General features: G+C 37.5%; 3 protein-coding genes and 2 pseudogenes across 3 annotated transcripts; all 5 read right to left on the bottom strand.

Moving 5' to 3' along the window:
- LOC109948833 (BAHD acyltransferase At5g47980-like) lies at nt 804-2,331 on the bottom strand. Its single transcript, XM_020562523.1, has one exon. The coding sequence runs from the start codon at nt 2,320-2,322 to the stop codon at nt 1,009-1,011; it is 1,314 nt and encodes a 437-aa protein (XP_020418112.1). The 5' UTR covers nt 2,323-2,331; the 3' UTR covers nt 804-1,008.
- Nucleotides 10,616-16,551, bottom strand: LOC18779883 (annotated as a pseudogene).
- Nucleotides 17,264-18,670, bottom strand: LOC109948965 (BAHD acyltransferase At5g47980-like). Its single transcript, XM_020563041.1, has one exon. The coding sequence runs from the start codon at nt 18,668-18,670 to the stop codon at nt 17,348-17,350; it is 1,323 nt and encodes a 440-aa protein (XP_020418630.1). The 3' UTR covers nt 17,264-17,347.
- LOC109948401 lies at nt 19,553-20,699 on the bottom strand (annotated as a pseudogene).
- LOC109948993 (BAHD acyltransferase At5g47980-like) lies at nt 21,779-23,131 on the bottom strand. The gene has a single exon (XM_020563134.1). It carries the CDS (start codon nt 23,129-23,131, stop codon nt 21,779-21,781), a length of 1,353 nt encoding a protein of 450 aa, XP_020418723.1.

The raw sequence follows: 24,607 nt of genomic DNA, 5'->3' as shown, positions 1-24,607 counted from the left end.
AGTAACTAATATTGATTTTCCTATTTGAATGGAAATTAATAAAATCCATTGGGTTAAAGACATCTTCACATGGGGAGTGACAACTCTTCAAACCAAGGGATGCATTGTTTGGGGTGACAACTCTTCAGACCAAGGAATACATTGTTTGCCTTTTCAGATTGAGATACCTTTTTAGAAAGGGTATTTCATCATCTATAAATAGAGCAATCCTCCTACAGTTTTATTAATTCAATTAATTCTCTAGATACATACTTTCATATATAGAGAGCATTAGAGTTTGCATAAAGAGAGTTTCCTGCATAATTTTGGTTCAAAGTTCCTTGTGAATTGCAGTGCTTCTTTCATAAGGAGGGGAGTCGTTGTATCTTGGGAGGCGAACGCTAGTGAACCATAAGCACCAGTGTGGGGCGTAATTCGTCTTAAGGTCAGAGTGTCCAACACTTGCCTCGACTCAATTAAGGTTCTTTTAATTACATACTACTGTTGTACAAATTTGTTTTGTTTGTAGTGTTTATTTGTTTATTTTATAGCAATTTAGCACTATTATTTCCTACAGATTTCTGGAATTCAACTTCATTCATTTATTGTATTGTCCAGATCTAGTACTATTGTATTATTTTTCTCAAAGCTTATTGTATGTGGTTAGAGCATTAAAGAAGTATGTGATTGTATCTGGCTAACCTCTTGCAATTCTTTTCTTATTTTCTTTAACCTATTGAATTCAATCAAAATGTAAAGCCAACCAGAGATTAAAGCATACCTAGCTAATAATAATTTATTAGTTACAAATGAGGTTTTTAGGATTTGGTTAACGAGTTCGGTATGTTATTATTAATTCACGCTCAAGGGGGTGAAACAAATCTCAATATTCATATTTTTTGTAGTACATAATTGAAAGGGGAAAATGCAATGAAAGCACAAACAATACAAGCATACAAACTATTACAAGTGATTATCGTCAGAGACCCGCAATAGCATTCATCTAAGAAGCACAAGAGGAGAGACTAATTAAACCAGAGAAGCATAGGCAAGCAGGTCCTCATTGCTTTCAATTAGGGCCATGTCTTCTTCTTTGAAAGTCAAGTACACTTCTATGCCTACGCCATCACTCATGTCCATTAACATAATTGTGTTCTTGAATTTGAAACCTTGGATACTCACCCATGACGGCTTTCCCCAACCAAAATTGACTTCGTAGAAAGGAAACCTGCACCAACTGCTGCAACTGTAAGTTTCTACATGATCCTCCAGCAAGAGGTTCCCAGACTCTTTGATGAATTGAAATGCATCATCCCCAGTAACTCCATTGGGATACTTTTCTTTATATTCCTCAATGCCTTTCCTTAACTTAGCAACCAAGCTTTTAAAGTCTAATTCACTCTCTATGGTCGTTGCAGCGAAGTACCACACAAAATTCCCCAACATGTTTTCTGTCAAGGACAGTCCTGATCTTGTCCTCATGTTCAACACTTGAGACCACACTGATGGTTTTATATAACCCAAGTTTGATCTTGATGCTTGCATTGCGCTTTTCCAAATGAGTGCCGACACTGCTTCAACTCGCGTGGGATTTGGCACGGTGTCACTGGTAGCTTTGGACTTGAGAGCAGCAATCTTTGAGGCATCCAACACAAATCTCTTTGTTACACAATTTTCTATAGCGAATTCCACAGTTGGTTGGGGTGAGTTGAAAAAATCTTGTGGTGGGAAGAGACTAGATGCAACACCGAACTCTGTAGGAAGCAGAACATGATCAGTAGTACTGGCTGAGCCAAGGGCAATTGCAGCCCAGCTTTTGATGAATGTGCTCAGTGTAGAGGCATCGGCGACCTTATGTGAAATGCTGACCCCAATTGTCATTCCGCCACATTCAAACAAGTTGACTTGGACTAGAAGAAGATGGCCAGCCTCAGCTTGTTTGGATTCTGTTGGAGTTGGAATCAACTGTTTCAGGATCCTGAAATCGGGTTTGTCCAAAACCTTCGATATGGGACAGCAGACTTGGGATTCAATAAATCCAGCCCCATGGTCATTGCAGCTGATTGAGACATTATATTCAAATTCCCCTGCAAAGACATAGAAGTGACTGAGGGCTTCAGATAATGATGTTTTTAGAAGGTGTGATCTTTCAGAAAACAAAGAATGGTGATCAGCCTCATCATCACTATTGTTGCTGGGATAGAAGAGAAGTAGTGGGACATAAATTTCAGGAGTTATCTGATCAAAAATAGAGAGCTTGTATTTTGCAAGATGGTGAGGAGTTGGAGAGGATGGCTTAATTGTTTCCTTGTGGATGATTTCAACCTTGATCTCTGAAGCCATCTTTTGCTCCACACTTAGATTTTCGTAACAAGACCTTCCATATAAAGATGCAGAGTCAACGGCAGCTCCTCTGTATGAAAGTTGGATACATCTGTATTTTTTCGAATTTTTATCTAATGCCTGCTACGGATCTCTTTTAGATTTTGTTTGATAATAGGCCCTTGATGTTTTAGATATATACTCTAATTGGCACAACTTCAAAGCATGTGCTTTTCTTGCTGGACATTATTATCTAATAACAATAATATTAGAAAAATCTGACCATTATTATAATTGTCTTTTTGTACTCTTTGGAAAATGACTGGCTGAATGTGCAACATTCATCATGTCTACAGGGACGCTAGGTTTTTTTTTTTTTTTTTTTTTGTAGGTGGATAATATATAACCAAAAAAGAGGCAAATGTTGTAAAATAACTTGGATATGTGTGAATATTGAGCTGCACGTAAAGTAGATGAGACACAGTATTTAACGAGGTTCGGCTATGCCTACATCCCCGGAGAGCAGCAGTAGTAACTTTTCCACTATGTAAAATAATAGGGCTACAACTTTAGTGTTTACAATATGTATGGCTCACTCAATTTTCTCTCTTGGAGAATTTCTCTCTTGCTCTCTTTCCTCTCAACTCACTCACCCTCTTTCTTCCTTCTCTTCCTCTTCTCTAAGCTCACACTTCTCTTGATGGATGTATCTATTTATAGGCCTAAGACATTGGTGGTTCACCTCACAATATAATTGGTAGACAACATCATTAATATTCTTCAATCAATTGGGTAGTGGTTTGGTTTGGTGGGTGTGAGTTGGCTATGTGGGCTTCACCTATTCTTCTTTACTTATTCTTCTTTACAACACTCCCCCTTGGAGACCACATGTCCCTAGATTGGTTGCCTCATTAAAACCTTGCTTGGAGAAAACCCAGTGAGGTAGAAAACTGATGGAAGGAAGAAAATTACAGTAATCACTGCAGCATAGTTCTGGATGCTCCCCCTGATGAATATCTCCCCCTGATATCTTCATGATTATCTTTTGGAGCGAAAATCTTTTGGAGTGAGTGGAGGATGTAGCCATCAACTATTCATATAGTTGTGTGAGTAAATATATTTCCAGTGAACTATCTCTATGTAAATCATAGAAATTTCCAGAGTCCGCGTTTTCAACAAAATCAGGGCTATTTGTAAGTTTACTCGAAAAGAATATGCCCGTATATGGTATTATGCGGATATAGCACCAAGTGTGCCTTGCATCATCCCAAAATGATGGCGATGGAGTTGAACTCTATCTGGAATATACAATGTCCGGTCTAATATACGTCCGGAAAATTATTTACGTGCCCAACGGATAATCCACACAAAAATGCTTCAATACTTTCTTAGCAAAAATCTCATTGGCATAACGCTCGATTTTCAGGTCGAGACAAATATTACATGAATTCTGCAGAAGCTTTAATGTGTTGCAAACACATTATAATCAATGTACTCACTGAGGTAATTTATGCATATTAATATTGAGTACAGATTTTGTGCTTCAAGCATATGTCCTTTAGGGACTTGCTTTATGCAATGTCAATCCTCTCAACGGATTTTGTTTAAAAGGGATTAAACTTTATGACACATTATATAGCTTTAACCCAGCTATTTATACATCTTTAGGAAATCGCTTCTGGCGATATGCTCCGTGCATTTAATAACCCTTAAAGATAATATGTTGGTCTCCGTAATTGTGCAGTAAGGGGGCACAATTGAGTCTGTAAATATGGAAAAAACCCAACATTCCTTGTTTCTGCCAGAAACACTGTGTCATACAAAGTAGGTATATTCTCTTTTATTCCGAACACCCAAGTATAAGTTTTAGTATTAACATCTTTTGGGGTTCGTACTGTGGGTTTGTTCTTTCACGTTCATTCTCATCTATAATGGAATTACCTCATTCCATTTTGGCCAATGATATTGTTGATATTTAATAATTGAACGTGGTTCCAATTAACACAGCCCATTGATGATTTGAGTAGCTACTCTAAAACCAAAAATTGTCATTCATCAATTCATGATCTCACCATTCTCATTTGCATGCGCATGCATCAATTATAAGCATTTCTTTGCTTTTGGGTACCCAAGCCACTTCATGGGGCTTTTATTATGTGAGAATGTGGATTATAACCTCCAATGGAGCGTTATTTTACAGTAGGGCGTGGATAATCTCTATTTAGGGAGTTGGAACATTTAGAACCCATATATCTGTCATGCTGCAGGCATGCCACAGATTAATACATACATGTCAATTAATTTCTGGGACTTTAACCCATACAATTTGCTACGCATTAGGCGTGCACAATATCAATATTGACATGTCAAAGGATTGTCCTTTCGGGACTTCAATCCACATCATTTGCTACGCAACAGGCGTGCATCATATTGATCACTGATATACCCATATTCTGTTCTTATGGGACTTTAATCTGTGCAGTGTATTATCAATGTATCCAACTTACAATCTGTAAAATTTGCGTTAATAATTTATGGATATATACAAGCCATTTTTTTGGAACGGACTTATCTCCCCATTTGATTACCTTTCAAGATAAAATATCAAATAAGTATATAAGCATAAAACAACACAAGTATTGCTTACATCCTTAGGTGGGAGAAACTTTTCTCAAGTATCATTCAAGCTCGTATCAGCCCAGTAAATATAATGTAGCGTTTGATGATCTAGTTATATCCTGCAAGAGCAAAAATCACAACTCTTTTGCCTCTGTCAAAACAAATAACCCTCAGAGTTAGGATCACTTCATGGACTCTTTCTTCAGATGTTCATTCTAAAGAAATAAAGTCTCTTATGAACAGAGAGTTACAAAAAGAGAAAAAATGCAAAAAAAATGTGATATTGATTGCAAGGTAAGGTAAGCAATCAGGGAATGAAGCTGGTGGGAGTAGACAATAAGCTCTCATTTCTCCTAGTCTAGAAGGACTTCCGGAGATTAGAGCATAAGATCGTCTTCACAGTTCCCTGATGTAGCGAAAACGTGATCAGGGATAGTCTCGCTTCCTGAATGGATGATCAGAGATAGTCTTGCTTCTCGGGCATATTGAGTGCTCACACTGATAAGAAAAACAAGTATATATCGCATCACTAGTTTTGGAGAAAACTGGATGTCTTCTGCAAAGAAAATTTCGTTAGTAACATATTTATACACAAATAAGAGGAATAGGTAGCACCGGTGAATTTCAAATTAACCATAGGAAAATTGCGAGATTCTCGGGGCACTTTTGAAAAAGTAGCTCCGTGAAATCCGCAAAGTAAGATCGGTTTTGACGAAAATAATACTTGAAAACGCCGAAAGTGCCGACAAACATTAATGGAGGCCACGTGAAGTTTTGGAATCTGGAAAAGAAAAAGAGAATATAGGGATCTGAGATAATATTGGGATCCTGAAAACTGTAGCCACATTTCCTCCTATAGATATTGCCTTTGCAAGACTTGATTGGAGCAACTGCGTTTCAACTCAACTTCCTTTATTTTCTGAAACTTTAGTTTTTCTAAGACTTTCTTCGAAACCTTCTTAAAATGGCTTCCTCTTCTTCCTGCCCAAATTATTTCAATTTAAATGATGCTCCCACAACTACCAATGATGCCAAAGTTTGGCGTCCATCCTTTTTATCCCAAAATCGTCATCTCACAGTTAATGATTCTGTGATGATGAATGATGCTACTGCTGTCATAGTAGCTAGGAATTTCATTATTCCAATGGATGAAATGTTGTTGACAGGGAGATCTGAGGAAGAGGCTATTGATGACTCAATGGCTTTTAGCATTCAGAGTGCTGCTTCTGTTTCTAACATGGCTGATCGTTTGCGTGCTAGAGCAAACGAGGTTGAGAGGCTAACAACTGAAAATTCGTCTCTTCAAAGAATGCTTCATGAGTCTTAACAGGAGGTTGAGAAACTTAAAGGAGAGAATAATGCCTTGTTGAAACTGGTGAGTTCGTACTCTGTTGATACACTGAGAAGGCTAGACATGCTGCAGGTCTCCAATGAAAGAATTTTGGGAGACCACGAGAGGCTCATGGCTAAGCTTAAGAGACGTCGTCCTCTTCCTTCAGAGGCTTCTAGAACATAATGTATTTTTATAGATTTTACAGGGCCTGCACCTTCATTGCAGGTGGAAAAAATCTATCTGTTGTATGTTCCTGTAATAATAATTGCGCACGTTCTTAAACTTGCACCTGTGGTTTTTTTACGTCTTTTCAAAATGACGATTTGGAACCTTGTGCCTTATAGGTTCAAATAACCACATTGACTCTCCCAAATTTCATATTTCAACGTATGGGAGTCCGGAACTTTTGGCATGGGCTAAACACAAAACTCAGAATTTATTCGCCCTTTTTCTAATGAACATGAAATATGAATTGAGTAAAAGCCACGATAATATCGCAATATATTTGGGTTCATGAGCTTCCGGCCCAGATATAACAAAATATGTGGAGAGCCTCAATTCATCATTCTCTTATGCCAAAGAAATATGTGGCGTACCACAATTTGCAATAATACCTCAAGGGTTGTTCATTTAATTGTTGGAATTTCAGGTTCTCAAAACTGTTAGATTTTGAACCTCAAGCCAAAATCACATATTCTCATGGTATGGACATTTTTACAATTTTCTGTACATATTTCTGGACTTCAAGCCCTTACATAATTGTCTATATCTTGAGAAACTTCTGGCATCTCATTTAATTGCTCATCCATGAGTTTAAGGAACTGCAGGTTCCCTTTTGAATAGTGATAGTTTACCCAAAATGCATACATCACTATTCATGTATACGGCACTATTCATGTGTACAGTACATTTGCCAATACAATTATTTTCATGTGTATGTCACTATTAACCAATACGGTACTGGTACATTATTAAGGAACCCCAGGTCCTTATTTACATGTCAGGGATCAAGGACCCTCAAGTCCAATCACATGTTTACAAATATAGTACCGGAGAGACTGCCAGCTCTCATATTAACATCATCATCAAAGATCTTCAAGTCCTGATGTAATTGTATGATGAGGATCAATGAACTTCTGGTCCTGATCTGCTTACTGTAAAAACTCATCATACAGCACAATTAATCTATAAAATAAATTGCTGATAAATAAATTACTGGTATGGACGATAAACCCGCACCATACTTTAAATAAATGTAAATGTGCGGTAAAATAAATTCATAAATTAAATTGCTTACTGTATGGACGTTAATCCCGCACCATACCTTAAATAAAATTAAATGTGCGGTAAAGTAAATTCATAAAGTATGAGGGTTAATTCCACATCATACTTTTAAGTAAAAGTAAATTTGCGATAAAGTAAACATGCTTATATGGGCACTAATTCTGCTCCATACATTTAAATAAAAGTAAATGTGCAGTAAAGTAAATTCATAAAGTATGAGGGTTAATTCCACATCATACTTTAATAAAGTAAATGTGCTTGTATGGGCATTAATTCTGCTCCATACATTTAAATAAAAGTAAAGGCATGGACGATAAACCCGCACCACCCTTTTAAATAGATACTGTTGTATGGGTAATAAACCTACACCATACAGTAAATAAAATAAATGTGGGAATAAAAACCACCACTAAAAATATAAAAAGTGAAACCGTCCGTTAAAGTTAATAATAAAATTACTGTATATATATATATATATATATGAATATAATATATTAGTATGGTCAGAAGACCTTAGGCAATAATTCTAAAAGTTGCAGGAAGCTTTCCAACCCCCTTTTTTTTTTCGTTGGAATCTTATCAACACCATGATTCATTAGTTTGAAAGCTAGACAAATTATGTTGGCTTTTCTTCTTTTCACTTGCAAACTTCACTAGCTTTGGATGTTAGTATGAGTATTAAATTGTGTAGAGAAATAATAAAATAATAGAAAAAGTAAGAGGCAGGGAGCTTATCCTTCTAGTTGGTTTGCTCGTATATCTTTCTAGCAGACCACAGCTCCTCCACTACTTTTCTTCCTTACATCAACATAATGGTTAGTAGTATAGATAATAGTACAGCACAAAAATTATACCTGAGAGCTTCTCGTGCTGATAACGTGTTGTAAAATAACTGGGATATGTGCGAATATTGAGCTGCACGTAAAGTAGATGAGACACAGTATTTAACGAGGTTCGGCTATGCCTACGTCCCCGGAGAGCAGCAATAGTAACTTTTCCACTATGTAAAATAATAGGGCTACAACTTTAGTTTTTACAATATGTATGGCTCACTCAATTTTCTCTCTTGGAGAATTTCTCTCTTGCTCTCTTTCCTCTCAACTCACTCACCCTCTTTCTTCCTTCTCTTCCTCTTCTCTAAGCTCACACTTCTCTTGATGGAAGTATCTATTTATAGGCCTAAGACATTGGTGGTTCACCTCACAATATAATTGGTAGACAACATCATTAATATTCTTCAATCAATTGGGTAGTGGTTTGGTTTGGTGGGTGTGAGTTGGCTATGTGGGCTTCACCTATTCTTCTTTACTTATTCTTCTTTACAACAGCAAAAGCCTAATACAAACAACCACGAGGAGACTCATGGGAACAAAGAAACAACCAACTGAGCAAAAAACCCAGAAAGTAAGGAACAACAACCCAACCAAGGGGCAACACCTAACTATCACCAGTAAGAGGTATGTTCCAGTTGTGAGCAACAGTCAAGTTAGCTTACACAGGTTTATTGGAGAGAGAACACATCTTGCATTGGATAGTAGAAATAATATTTTTGAGGACCAAAGAAGGGGAAGATCGAGTATCCTTGAAAATCCTGTTATTAGGCTCCGTCCCGGGACGCTAGTTTGGGTGCAGGCATTATCGATCTTTTGAATGCATATACTAAATGGTTTCTAAGCCTAGCTTGTAAAATAAGTCCCTAACTAAAACATGAATATTCATCTGCGAAGCACAAGAGGGGGTCTTTTTCAAAGGCGGATCAAGAGAAGCATATGCAAACAGCTCATTATTGCTTTCCATTATGGCCATGTCTTCTTCTTTGAAAGTTAAGGACGCTTCTATGCCATCTCCATCTCTAGAATCTATCAACACAATCAAATTTTTGGCTTCTAAACCAGTGGCAGTTCCAGGATTCGAAAGCCGACCGGACAAAACTTATAAAATAAACTTGACGAAAGGAGTGAATTTCATTAATGAACATAAAAAGATTACATAGTGAGGGGAGACGTAATAAGCCTTACCCTCAAATGCATTTATATCTACAAATACAAAAACTAAAATAACAATTAAAAGAAAAAAATAGAAAAAAAATTTATTTCACATTAAAAAGAAAGATAAAACAGGGGACTGCATTAATTTAAAAAAAGCTAGGTTTATATCGAGAGAAATGGGAAGGAAGAAAATTGGCAGAGCTAGTCTTTTTTTTTTAACGAGTTGTGACCTCATTTCTCCCTTTTTTTTCCTTTTATAAACGTCTATTATAACATCCGTTTTTGGCTTTTCACCTCGAGCTCCATAGCCCTATCAATCATGTTCCGTAATTTCTGAAATAGCCATCTTTGTGTGAGACAAAAAAAATTTAATAATCATAAGTAATGTAGGTAAATTTTTTTTTCGACCAAAAAAAAAAATGTAGGTAATACTTTTCTAACAAAAAGAGAGAAGGAAAAGGAAGAAATAAGAAAGGGAGAGAAAAAGAGAGAGAGAGAGAGAGAGAGAGGAGAGAAGATAGAAGAAAAAGAACCGAAAAAAAGAAGAAGATGAGAGATGAGAGACGGAAAAGAAAGAAAAAAAAAAGAGAGGGAGAGGAGAGAAGTAAAAGAATGAAAAAAAAGAGATAGAGAGGAGAGAGGAGAGAGGAGAGTGTAGGTAATATTTTTTTTAACAAAAATTGGGTTGGGTAAAAGAGGAGAGATGAGAGAGAAGAGTGTGGGTAAAAGAGGCTAGAACCACCACTGTTCCAAACTCTGGTTCACCCATGAAGGCTTTCCCCATCTGAAATCGGCTGCATAGAAGGGAAACCCGCATCAACTGCTGCAACTAGAAGTTTCTATGCCATCCCTCATTAAGAGCTTCCCAAAATCTTTTAAAAAATCAGATGCATCGCTTAGCGTATTTTGTGATAGGGTTATTTACTATAGACGTCCCTGAATTTGGCCCCTAGTTGCAATTGGGTCTGTGAACTTTTTTTTGAGGCAATTACATCCGTTAACTCGATAAATAGTTCCAATTAGGTCCTACCGTCCAACTCTGTCAATTTATCTGTCAAAGTGAGAGGGTAAAAGTGTCCTTTCGGATTCTTCATCCATCATTGACTCCAACTCCACCTTCTTCATCCATCATCAACCCTAACAACCTCACCTCCATCTTCACAAGTTTACAATATAAATCCATATCAAACAGTTTGTGATGGTAGAAACCACATAGGATTTATTTGGCTCTATTTACAGATGCACAATAGGGGATTAATAAGATCATATCTTACAGCCAGCCCCTTGTATAGGGTTCCAAACAGAGCAAAATTCCCTTTTGGGGTATTCCAAAGGTGTAACCTAGGCAACAAAAAAGGGGCCCGATACTTCAACTAGAGTTTGAACGAATCACTTAGATACAAGCCTGGAACCTCAGTGAGTTTGAACGAATCACTTAGATACAATTCTCTCATATTCCACATTTCTGAAAAATCTGGAATTGTTTTCAATTCTGGGTGGCCATTTGCTTTCATAACATACAAATTGGTTGGTAAATATGGGATTGCAAGAAGTTTTATGCATGCATTTAAAGACAAGACCTTGAGCTTTGAAAGACCAGCGAGGCTTGGCAGGCTACAAAAGTCATTGCCTCCAAGAAGCAAATCTTCTAAGGAAATTAAGCTACATAGATCCTTCGGGATTGCATCCTCAGTTAACCGCCAGCAGCCTGCAAGACGAGAAATTATAGAATAGTACGGATATACCACGTCAGCATGTGATACTCCCATTCAAATATTGCCATGTGTCTATTTTAAAATAAAAATTAAACTTTTTTACAGCTGGATTTATTTCTTAATTTTTATGTTATGAAATAACATTAGAAAATTAAAAAACTTAAGAAAAAGGAACCCCTCCAAAACCCAACACCTCTAATCCCAAAAACATGCCATGACCGCCACCCATCTCCACACTACCTGCCATGACTGCCACCCATCTCCCTTCCTCTTCCTCTTTCTCTTCCTTTTTCCTTTTTCTTTTCAACCCTTATAGTAATTGTAGGTAATGGAGTTTAAAGAGAGGTAGAGAAAACTAGTATTGATGATTATGATGATGATGATGATGAAATGGAATAGTGGAAGCGTTGGTGTTTGTGTTAATGGTTGGGAAATGTTAGAGTGAACGTAAAACAGAAACCCTTTGACAGAATTGTTGTATTGTATTGATTGAAGTAATTGTTACCAAGGAGTTACAGTATTGGATTTGGGTTTGGAAATAGTATGATGATGGCAAAGGTTATCATGATCAATTTCAGAGAAAAGGGAATTAAGGAAGATGAGGGTTTGGACGCCGGTGGCAAGGTGAAGAAGAAAAGAGATGGAAGGAAGAGGAAGAGAGAGGGATGGCATCCATGGTACGCAGTGGGGTTTTAGGGGAGAGGCAGCTGTTGGGAATAATTTTTTCTTTCTATGTTTTTCAAATTTTAAATTTTATTTCACAATATAAGTCCAGTTGTAAATAAATATTTAATTTCTGTTTTAAAATCGACACATGGCAATATTTAAATGGGAGTATCACATGCTGACGTGGTACATCCGTACTATTCTATAATTTCTCCTGCAAGACACAGTGAAAGAGAGAGAGGGAGATAAGGTTGGGTTGGGATATGGGTTTTGCGGGGGCTGGGATAAGGAGAGGAGGGGGCAATGGGTTGCAAGAGAGAGGGAGAGACAGAACGAAAGAGAGAAGGATTAGGATTTTTATTTTTTATTTTTAAGTTTATTTATTTATTTTAATTATTATTTATTTCAGTTTTTTCAGTTTTTTTCTTTAATTTTTAAAATTTAAAAGATTTTAATTGAAATGCACGGTTCTAGCCCTCAAATTGACGGAAGGACTCAATTGGAAAGCATGAGAGAGTTGGATGACCTAATTGCCCAAAAACAAATTTCAGAGATCCAATTGCAACTGAGGACCAAGTTCAAGGACGTCTACAATAGATAACCTTTTATTTTAAACTCTTCAATGCCTTTCCTCAATTTAGCAACCATTGTTTACTATACCATATGTCACTCGTGGAAAGGAAAAATATTAGAGGACTTTTGAAAGTTGGATCCATCTGTATTTTTTGAATTATATAAAGAGCCTTATTGATCTTTAAAATGTATATTCTAATTTCTACTGTCACAACTTCATACTAGGTCGTATTATGTTTTTGGCCCCTATAGTTTGGGCAAGTTCCACTTTAGTCTTATAGCTTACTTGTTGCAATCCAATTTGTCTCAAATTTGTCTGCTGAATTGGAGGTTTTAGGTTTGTCTAGTATGTCTAATTCTCTCCAGATCAAACCAATTTGTTTTTGTGTTTGGTCATTGGAGTTATACACATAATTCTCACATAATATCGAATAAAAATAATATATATTTAAAAAAATATAGTACAGTGGCGGAACTTTAAAGTTGTAATGTGCCAAAATTTTGCCGAATACATATTTTTTTCATATTTTTTTCCATTCCGTATTTTACTAACTATGAATGAATGTGAGAGGCTAAGATTATTTCTTACCTGTTCTAACAAAAATGCAAGATATATATATATATATTAAGTAATATCATTTATGAAGTTAATTAAAATATTTTTTAATACTAATTATTCACTAGAGAGATAATAGTTAGAACATAATTACTAATTAAAGTAATTAAATCAGGCTAAGATATTATTTAATTACTAAAAGAAATTTTTTTAAAAGAAATTATTGACCTAAAGACACTAAGTTTATATGTATTTAAAAAAAAACTTTCTCGACCAACTTTCGTCGACACAGGTCTATGTCGGCAAAGTTTGCCGGAGAGATCACTCATGATGAAAATTCGCCGGTAGAGGTAAATTTCGTCGGGAGAGGTCTAATCCGACTAATATTTGCTAGTATAGACATGTGTCGACGAAATATAAAATTAGTATAGCCGCACGGCTTTATTGTTTTAACACGTGGCCTAGGCGGTGGGTGGGTCCTTTTATATATAAATAATACTAAGTAAATTTAGCCGACCGGCTATACTAGATTTTTAAATATTTTTTTTAAAGAAATAGTATAGCCGCACGGCTATACTCATTTTTACCAATTTTTTATTTTTAAAAAATAGTGTAGCCGCATGGTTTGACACGCGGCGTCTAGAGCTGGTGGTTCATTTATAAATAGTACAGCCTCCCGGCTACACTAGATTTTTTAAATTTTGTTGAAGAAATAGGATAGCCGATCGGCTATACCCTGCTAATATGGCAAACTTCGCCGGCATAGACCTATGCCGATGCAATTTCTGCGGGCGAGGTTTTTTTCCTTTAATTTTGAAAATAAAAAATTAGTTTCTTTACTTTTGTTTTTTTTTTTTTTGTCAACATCTTTAATTTGATATATGTAATTAAGTAATATCTTAGCCTTTTTGAATTACTTTAATTAGTAAGTACTTGAAGTTCAATGTGAAAATATATTTAAAGCCGTTGAATTACTTTAATTAAGGTCTTCAAGGGCTTAATAAATATATTTAAGGACCTTGAAGGGCATTTACAGATGCATCTGTAAATATATTTCCACAAATGACTTAATAAATAGTAAGTACTTTGAGTTCAATGGATTTTGCAAAAATGAATTACGTATTATACACGTACGTATGTATTTTTTAATAATATATCTGTGTTCTGCAAACGTACAATACTTGTATTATACAGGTGCATATATGTTTTTCATGTTTAACATACGTATTTTTTACAAAAATTTAAATAAGACACAAAATTCACGTGTTATACTAGATATGGCAATGGGTCAAATTGGGGGTGGGTATGCCATTTCCATCCCCATCCCCACCATCGTTGGGAAATGGGTTCCCCAACCCGCCCCATTAGGAAAAGCATGACAACACGCTCCAGCCCTGCCCCGAACCCACCGTGCAGAGTTACACCGTTTCTGTAAGACCCATCACAAGGGTTAACAAGAGCCCGAGCATAAGAAACTCATGCTAAACAATGTAACAACAATAACTAGGGAAGAAAAAATAACAATACCTAATAGCATCTATATATGTTGAAATTGTTTTCAATTCAATCCCACATGCTTGTGCTATTTTCTCAAGTAACTTTGGTCTGTGCTCACGCTGAGCACCAGAAATTATCTCCTCACCTGAGGGATGAAAAATAGATAATTAGATTTTCATTGATATTTAAAACCAAAATCATTTAGGATATAAATGCAACAACGATGCTGATACAACCATTGATGATTTACCTCGAATAAAAACATCAAATGAATTACTGTAGGCAGAATTATAGTGGCAAGGCATCGTATAGAACGGCCTAATAGCCAAAGGATACCAGTGCAGTATGTAGAACTCAGTGCCGTACCTATGATCAAGTAAAATCCAGTTCAAACATTTATAATAACAACATAATTTAAATTAAGTAAGAACAAACTAAATCATATACTTATGAAGACATAGAGCAAGCAAATAAAAAATTACTTATCCAGAACCAGTTGCCCTAGTTTTCTCTTAGCCTCAGTGTTAAGGTCCCCCATGGGATCCACTTCAACGCCAGCATCCTGTATAAGGAGGTTGAACTTACAATAAAAAGAGAAAATTCTGAAACTAAAAGCAGGTCGTCGTGCATGTTTTAGCATTCCATGCATGAAAAAAAATCATATATGTACGTAAATAAACATAATATTCCCGACCTTAAGCATTTGAACACCTTCTTCAAACGTAAGTCGCCGAGTTTTCGGCAAATACTGCAAATTTATGAAATGTCAATAATCAGAATCAAAATAGGCAATATTACAAATATTAAGTCCAAAAAAGAAAAAGAAAAAGAAAAAAAGGAATTATTACCTTCAATGGTTCGAAGGGATATTGCCTCCCTACTGCTTCAAGCTCCTTTTGACAAGTTTTGTTCAAAGTGCCAAATATTGTAACAAATAAACGGGCAACAACATCCATCACCTGTAAAAACAAGCATTTAACCGCTCAATAACTCACATCCATGATCATATTGGCTGCTAGGGATAAGAAGACCTTTGACATTCAAATTCTACCTCAGAATAGTGCAAGTCGATCTCCATTTCAACATCAAGACCAGTAAATTCACATAAATGCCTATGGGTATTTGAGTCCTCGCCTCTATAAACAGGACCCATCTCAAAAACCACGCGAAATTCAGCACAGATGGCCATCTGTTTGTGAAGCTGGGGTGATTGGGTGAGGCAGGCAGGTTGACCCTTGTAGTAGAGTGTATCAGCAGCATCACCTTCACTTGAACCCGCAATCAGTTTTGGCGTGTGGATTTCACTAAAGCCTTCAAATACAGAACTATAACATCCCACATCGACCAACGGAGAGGGGGTGATGTGCCTTATATGTACATGCCCGCCTCCATCTAGCATGAGGCCTTTTGGGAGCTCACTGGCTTCAAAGTCATGGGAACTCCGAAGTTAAGCGAGTTGGAGCTAGAGCAATCCTAGGATGGGTGACCCACTAGGAAGTTGCTCGTGAGTTCCTAGAAACAAAACCGTGAGGACAATGAGCGGAGTCGAACCCGAAATGTGATAAGAACTAAACTGTAACAACAAACACTCTTCAACGTTACATGCTGAATATCCCCTGCTTTGCCTGTGTCTGCAAGTCAAGAACTCTATTATTCAAGCGGGTGTCCTGATTAACAAGGACAAGTTTTTCTCGCGGCTCAAACCAGCGACGTACTTAACCATCTGGCGGCTCACAGTACTAGGCTGGACCGTCACCACACACTGCACGGTAAACCATCTCTCTCTGACGACCACAAAGGCCATGTTCTTCCCAACGACTCGGATCGTATGCGCTTTGCCTCCAATCCGCACCGAGTTCTCTAATGCGTTGGTCAGAGCGGCTACCTGGGTCCGTCAGCTGACGTTCTCCACTGTCTTCGATTGTAGGAAACTCTCCGTAGTTGGCTAAGCTTCTCTTGCTTCATGGCGGCTTTTTTGCTGACGGAGGGTGAGTCTTCGTTGATCGGAGTTTGTTCCATATTTGATATTTAACTGCAAGCATCACAATTAACGTAATTATAAAAAAAAACCCATTGAAATACTTGAATCCAAGAAAAAACAGCAACCAAGCACTTAACATAATCCAAAAAAATCATTGAAAACAAAAACAAAAATCTTATGTCAAGTGATGGGCTCTGCTGCAGACAAAAACAAATACATGAAGCAGAGGGTGCAAAGCCTCACCTGGATAACAGTTGGTGAATCGCAAGCATGAACCAGAGGCAAATATGAATGAGAAACTGTGGGTTTACGAATGAGGAGGGAGAGAAGAAAAGCATGAACCAGAGACTGGGTTTACGAATGAGATGGCTGAAGCAAAAATCCTAACTCTAATAAATTAGGAAACTAAAAACGTAACCCAAATAAATTAGGAAACTAAAAACCCCCTACTTTTCATACCTTTTTTTACTTTTAAGGAGAGAACTATACGCCAAGGAGTTGGCATATATTAAATTGTAATTTATATCCCAAGTCTTCTGTTTTATAAGTATCCAGGCTTTCTTTTTGTCCTGGCCTCGTCCCCCATAGAACTCGTTTGGAATGTGGGATTGGACTTGACTATTAATATTGGATAGCATTGAGACTGACTATACCAACAAAGGAAAAGAAAGAACAATGTATTGAAAGCACCCGAATTTAAATTTTATTTTTCGTACAAACTGAAGTGAACAAATAAGAAAACAATGAAAAGATCATCAAGGCTCCAGCAATAATGTTCATCTAAGAATCACAAGATGAGGCCTTTTGTTATTTAATTTTTCTTTTTGGTACTAATTAAATGACAGACGGATTCAGAGAAGCATATGCAAGCAATTCCTCATTGCTTTCAAATATAGCCATGACTTCTTCATTCAAAGTCAAGGACGCTTCTACGCCATCCCCGTCTCTTGTATCCGTCAACACAATCATATTCTTGAATTCCATACACTGAGTCACCCACGATGGCTTTCCCCATCCGAAATCGACTGTGTAGAAAGGAAACCTGCACCAACTGCTGCAACTGTAGGCGTCCCCATCATTCCCATCCATGAGGCTCCCAAACTCTTGGAAGAATTCACATGGATCATCCCCGCTAACACCATTAGCATATCTCACTTTAAACTCCTCAATGCCTTTTCTGAGTTTAGCAGCCAACCTTTCAACATCTTCATCATCATCATCTTCACTTACTTTGGTTTTTGCTGTGAAGACGCCGAAAAAATTCCCCTCAAATTTTTCTGCTGAGGGCTGCACCAATACTTTCCGCATGTTCACGAATGGAAGCCACGCTGATGGTCTTATAGAACCCAATTTGGATCGTGATGATTCAGTGGCACACTTCCAAATGAGCGCGGACAATACTTCAACGCGTGTAGGCTTTGGCAGGATGGCAGTGGCAGCTTTACACTTGAGAGCAGCAATCTTTGAGGCATCAAACACAATTCTTCTTGTTGTCCACTTTTCTTTAGCAAATTCCACTATGGGTAGAGATGAGTTGAGAAAACCTAGTGGTGGGAGAAGAGAAGCTGCAGCACAAAAATCTGCTGCAGGAAGTACTACTTGATCAGTAGTACTGACTGAGCCCAGGGAAGCTGCAGCCCAGCTAGTAATGAATTTGCTGATCGTAGATGCATCAGCAACCTTATGACTAATGCAGACTCCGATTGCCATTCCCCCGCATTCAAAGAAGTTGGCCTGGACTTGTACAAGATAGCTTGGGTCTGCTAGTCTGGATCCCATATCAGCTGGAAGCAATTGTTTTAGCATCCCAAAATCTGGTTTCTCCAAAATCTTTGACATGGGACAGTTGACTTGGACCTCAAGAAATGCAGCACCGTGGTCATTGCAAAGGATTGAATCATTGCATTGGTACTTTCCTGCGAAGGGATAGAAGTGAGTGAGGGTTTCAGATAATGATGTTTTTAGAAGCTTACATATTTCATCAATATCATGGTCACTATTAGTATTGTTGGGATAGAAGAGAAGTATTGGGACATAAACATCTGGAATAAGCTGATCAAAGACAGAGAGGTTTGTAGTTTTGAGGTGTTGGGGAGTTGGAGAGGAAGGTGGAATTTTTTCCTTGTGAAGGACTTCAACCCTAATCCCTAAACCCATCTTGCTCCACACTTGTGTTTCATAACAATCACCATCACCTCCATATATAAAGACACAGTACAAGATTCCCCGGTGCAATGTGAAACTGAAGTAGTTTATTATATGCCCCACATGATACATATGGGACAATAAAGAAACATATAATCCATATCCTCAACGTTGCAACTTGAGTTCCACACTTGTGTATTTTCAGTTTATCATATATGCCATATGCTATATATATATATGACATTAACTTAAGAAACACACCAAATTTAATCCTCTATGTGTTCTATGCATATATATCAACTTTGAAAACCATTATAACATTCATGATCCAAGTCATGCTAATGTGTACAGTAGACTGGAGGCAGATAATGCCTTGTGCTTAGATTTCTTCAGTTGAACGAGTAGGAGGGATGCATATATTTAATAATAATAATAATATAATAATAAAGTAACGTGCTATTGCTAATAATTAAACAAGCCTTCTAGATTGATTATGATCCCATTTTGAAATAACCAGGCCAATTGAAAATTTCAAAGCTCATTTCGGAACAAAAGATTCTTATTCAACAAAGTTAATAACAATACAAGAAATATAATTTCAGGGCTCATTTGGGATTGCTTATAAAGGAAGCACTCCTGCACATAAGCTCTAAAAAAGCACTCTTGAAGAATCACTGGCAAATGAGCCCTGAAATTATAGGTTGTACCAACTAGTGACTAAGTCAGGGGGGTTTTTCTTTCTCTTCGGCCGACAATTTTGTGACCAAACTAATGACATACTTTTTGTAATTTATGAAAGCACACGTCTTAAATTTCCTTTTGGTACAAACTGAATACAAGCATCAAACATTGAGAGATCATCAAAGGTACAGCAATATTCATCTAAAGTAAGCAAACTAAACTAAAGTTGGATTTAAAGCTGCATATTCAAGCAACTCCTTGTCTACTTCAAATATGGCCATTTCTTCTTCATCGAGAGTCAAGCATGCCTCTATGCTTTCCCCATCTCTTGTATCCATCAACACAATCATATTCCTGTATTCCATGCTCTGGCTCACCCATGATGGCATTCCCCATCTGAAATCGATGGCATAGAAAGGAAATATGCACCAACTGCTGCAAGTATAGGTGTCTACATCATCCCGATCGATGAGGTTCCAATAATCTTTGAAGAATTCACATACATCTTCCCCACTGACATCATTAGCATATTTTACTTTAAACTCCTTAAATCATTTCCTGAGTTTAGTAACCAAGCTGTGAACATCATCATCTACTTTACCTCCTTGAATCTTTGCTGCGATGAGCCCCAAAGCATTCCCTGCCACGTTTTCTGCTGAGGGCTGGACCAATATTTTTCACATGTTCACGAATTGAAACCATTCTGACGGCCTTATAGAGCCCAGGTTTGATCTCGATGCTTCGAAGGCACGCTTCCAAATGAGCGCTGACACAACTTCAACACACATTGGGTTTGGCACCGTGGCAGTGGTGGCCTTGGACTTGAGAGCGGCAATCTTTGAGGCATCAAACACAAATCTCCTTGTTATCCACTTTTCTTTGTCATATCTCATGACGGGTAGGGGTGTGTTTAGGAAATCTAGTGATGGGAAGAAACAAGCTGCAACACCAAATTCTGCAGGCACCACAGGATTAGTAGCATTGGAGCCAAGGGCAATTGCAGTCCAGCTACTAATGAATTTGCTGATTGTAGACGCATCAGATACCTTATGTGAAATGCATACTCCAATTGCTATTCCACCACAACCAAAGAAGTTGACCTGGACCTGTACAGGATAGCTTGCGCCTTCTTGCCTGGACTCTGTATCAGCTGGAAGCAACTGTTTTAGCATCACGAAATCGGGTTTTTCCAAAATCTTGACCTCTTCACTATTATTGTTGGGATAGAAGAGAAGTAGTGGGACATAAATATCTGGAAGAAACTGATCAAAAACAGAGAGGTTGGTTGTTTTAAGGTGGTCGGATATGATGGTGTTATTATTTCCTTGTGAATGACTTCAACCTTGATCCCTAAGCCCATCTTGCTCACTAGAGTTTCACAACAAACACCACAACCTTAATCCCTTCATATAAAGACACATAGAATTCCCCCACAACCACACATCCTTTGCAATGTGAAATTCATGTAATTCATTTATTCAGTCTATTATATGTCCCCGAATATATTATATGGCATTAAAGCAACGTATGAAATATAATATTCTATGATTAGTCAACTTTGGAAACCATTTGCATAGAAGAGAATAATAGCACACAAACATCATGAGAAAGCTGATAAGAAAAAAAAACAGAGAAGTTGATCTAGTTTCATAACAAACACCTCCCCCCACAACGACACATCCTGCCTGTGTGTGCAGTTTAAAATTGCATATGATATGTCATATGTTACCATGCGACACTAAAGAAACATTTATATGCATAATTGTTAGATTATCTAGGCATATACTAGTCGACCCTTTCCATTTTTAATAGTGAAAAGGACAAAATTGGGTAGAACATCCAACCAGTTTAGTCTGATGATAATGTTTTTCAATTCAGTTCTTATGATGCAATTTGTTTTTTTTACAATCAAGTCCTTCAAATTATTATCAATCAAGTTCTTATTGGTTTACTAATTCGTCAATCAAGTCCGAGGTTAGCCTAGCGTTGCATTAATGCAAGTATTTGGCGCTGGTGTGTGCTCTAATTTGTGAGTAGAAATGTTGTATACAAACGTTGTAGCCAAGAATTTATTCTACATTGGCATTTTTTTTATAATGAATTTTGGGTGTGGGGCGCAGGGATACGGCTAAAACAAAAAGACTCCAACGTTAGGATTTTCCTTGGTTAGTAAAAAACGGGTTTCTTATATATGTGTCTGTGTAACTATTTCTACATTGTTCAAATACCATGATAAAACTTTGTTCTTGATTGTCAGTTTGGCAATAGCTACAACTTAGCTTGCACAGCGGTTACGGGACCATATAAGCGAAACAAAAAAACATATAACCTAATGAAAACACCCGCTTTCAATTTTATTGGTACAATAGAGATCGTCGAACTGTCAAATCCAAATTATAACCGATGTTTTTTTTTTAATTAACAAAAAGTATTTAGCAATTAAATGACAGCCGGATTCACAGAAGCATACTCGAGCAAGTTCTTATTGGTTTCGAACACGGCCATGACTTCTTCATTGAAAGTCAGGGACGCTTCTACACCATCCCCATTTCTTGTATCCATCAAAACAAATAGATTCTTCACTCCTATACACTGGCACACCCACAATGGATTTCCCCATCCGAAGTTGGTTTCATAGAAAGGAAACCTGCACCAACTGCTGCAGTTATAGTTGTCTGCATCCCTTGTCATGAAGTTCCTAAACTCTTTAAAGAAATGACATACTTCCACCCCACTAACTCCATTTCCATATTTTGCTTTAAACTCCTCAACCCCTTTCCTCAATTTGGTAACCAAGCTTTGAACATCAATATCTACTACTTCTCTTGCCTCCGTTTTTACTGTAAACACCCCCACAAGATTTCCCATCAAGTCATCTGCCAATGGCTGCTGCACCAATATTTTCCTTATGTTCACCACCAGAGACCACTCGGATGGCCTCACAATACCCGAGGTTGATACCCTCGATGCCTCCCAGACACACTTCCAAATAAGCGCCGACACTGCTTCAACGCGCGTTGGGTTTGGCAAGGCGGCACTGGCAGCTCTGGACTTAAGAGCTGCAATATTTGAGGCATCAAACACAAATCTCTTTGTTATGCACTTTTCTTCAGCAAACTCCACGGCAGGTTGAGCTGAGTTCAAGAAATCTAGTTGTGGGAAAAGAGTAGCTGCAGCACCAAATTTCTGGGGAAGCACGGCATGACGATCAGTAGTAAAGGTGCCCATTAGGGCAATATCAGCCCAGCTTTTAATGAATGTCCTGAGTGTATAGGCATCGCTGATGATATGAGAACTGCTGACTCCAATTGCCAACCCACCGCATTCAAAGAAGTTGGCCTGGACTAGTAGAAGATAGCCTGTGTCTGCTTGTGTGGATGCTATATCAGTTGGAAGCAATTTTCTTAGGATCCCAAAATCGGGTTTGTCCAAAATTTTCAATATGGGACAGTTCACTTGAGCTTCAGAAAATGCAGTCCCATGGTCATTGCAAGAAATTGAAACATTATATTGGAATTTACCTGCAAAGGGGTAGAAGTGAGTTAGGGTTTCAGATAATGATGCCTTTAGAAGCTTGGATTTTTCAGCAACCAAAGAATGGTGATCAATTTTATTGACCTCATCATCATCATCACTACTATTGTTGGGGTAGAAGAGAAGTAGTGGTATATAAACATCAGGAGAAAGCTGATCAAAAACAGAGAGGTTGGTAATTTGAAGATGTGAAGGAGTTGGAGAGGATGGTTTAATTGTTTCCTTGTGAGTGACTTCAACCTTGATCTCTGAAGCCATGATGTTGTTCCACAGTTGAGTTTCTTGAGCAACAGCTCACCTTCATATAAAGACACAGCCTGTGCAGTTTGGAATTCAAAGTAATTGAATTGTTCAGTTTATTATATATTGTCCAACTTGCTTGCATATCATAATATCATATTGAAGGAAGTTGAGGTTCCACCCCAAAATCAATTGGCAATGAGAGGAGTAACCTAACTCCTTATAAACCCAGGCTAGGTCCCTTAACATTTCAATGTGGGACAAATACTCTCAATACATATGTCATATACACTTAGAATCTTCAATGTATAATACTAATTAGGCACTGTACTTTTGTTTTCATTATTGTCAGGGCCGGCCGTGGCCTGGAAAACAAAAGCTGAAAGAGTTATTTATTTTTGTATTCATTCTAACACTGACACACCTCCCCACATTTTGTTTTATTTGTTTATTTGTTTTCTTTTTCTTCTCTCTTTTTTATAATTATTTTGCTTTCTCTCTCTCTTTTTCTTTTATTCTCTCTGATTTGATTTACAAGTTTGGCAGCTATAACAAAGTTCATGACTGAATTGGAGTGGTCCAAATCCAATGAAATTCAAGTACACAAAGGGCATGGCCACCCCGCCAAAAATCAGGACCAAAAAGGACAGCTGTGTCAAAGACAAGGCATAGTAACTTGGCCTTCAACATGAACCTAGCTGAAAATGAGCAAAGTACACTACGCAAAGATCATCACCAAGCCAGTTTTGCCACATGAAGAGAGGTTCTGTTCTCATGATTTGGGTGCATTTCCAAGCCTAGAAGTCCTTTTTTCTTTTTCTTGAAATCTCTTCTCTCCCTCACCTGTCCCTTCTATCTCTTTTTAATTTTCCCTTCTTTTTCTTCTTCTCTCATCTAAACCAAGAAGTCATTCTCTCGCATCTCCCCATTTCTTTTCTTTCTTTTTGTTCTTCTTCTTCTTTTCTGAAATTCTGCAGCATATGTGGAGAGCAAAGCTAAGCAAAGCTACACTAATCAAAGCTCTGCAAGATTTGCATAAATATTTGTCTTTTCTTTCTTGTTAAACCTAGAAAGGAGAAGGGCCTCATTTAAATTTATGCCCTGGGCCACCCAAAAGTCATATGCCCTGATTATTGTTAGACGACTTCAATCTTCTAAACCCATTTGCAACCCACAAAAGCTTAAGTTTTAAGGAATTGCCCAACAATGTAAGTCAAGCTTACACCCTTCCTCATGCTCGATCTGTAAAATTCCTTCCTAGTAGCGGATAGCATTCCCATCAATAGCTACAGGTTGCGTATATATATTCCATGACCCGAGATGAAGTTTTTGTTGATGTCGACTCACTTAAAGGTGTGGAAAGAGGGATGTTGGCTCTCTTCGTTCGAATCCCACTCCAACATTTTAGTGAAAAATTAATGACATGCTTTTTGTAATTTATGAAAGCACACATCTTAAATATATTTTTGGTACAAACTGAATGTACAAGAGCAT

Source organism: Prunus persica, chromosome G4 (assembly GCF_000346465.2).
Source record: "Prunus persica cultivar Lovell chromosome G4, Prunus_persica_NCBIv2, whole genome shotgun sequence".
Taxonomy (NCBI): Eukaryota; Viridiplantae; Streptophyta; class Magnoliopsida; order Rosales; family Rosaceae; genus Prunus; species Prunus persica.
The sequence above is the reverse complement of the archived record's forward strand: the minus strand, read 5'-3'. Positions and strand labels throughout refer to the sequence as shown.

Bases quoted from the DNA above. Each gene is read 5' to 3' on its own strand.
- LOC109948993 (XM_020563134.1), bottom strand. From the start codon at position 23,131: ATGGCTTCAGAGATCAAGGTTGAAGTCACTCACAAGGAAACAATTAAA.
- LOC109948833 (XM_020562523.1), bottom strand. From the start codon at position 2,322: ATGGCTTCAGAGATCAAGGTTGAAATCATCCACAAGGAAACAATTAAG.
- LOC109948965 (XM_020563041.1), bottom strand. From the start codon at position 18,670: ATGGGTTTAGGGATTAGGGTTGAAGTCCTTCACAAGGAAAAAATTCCA.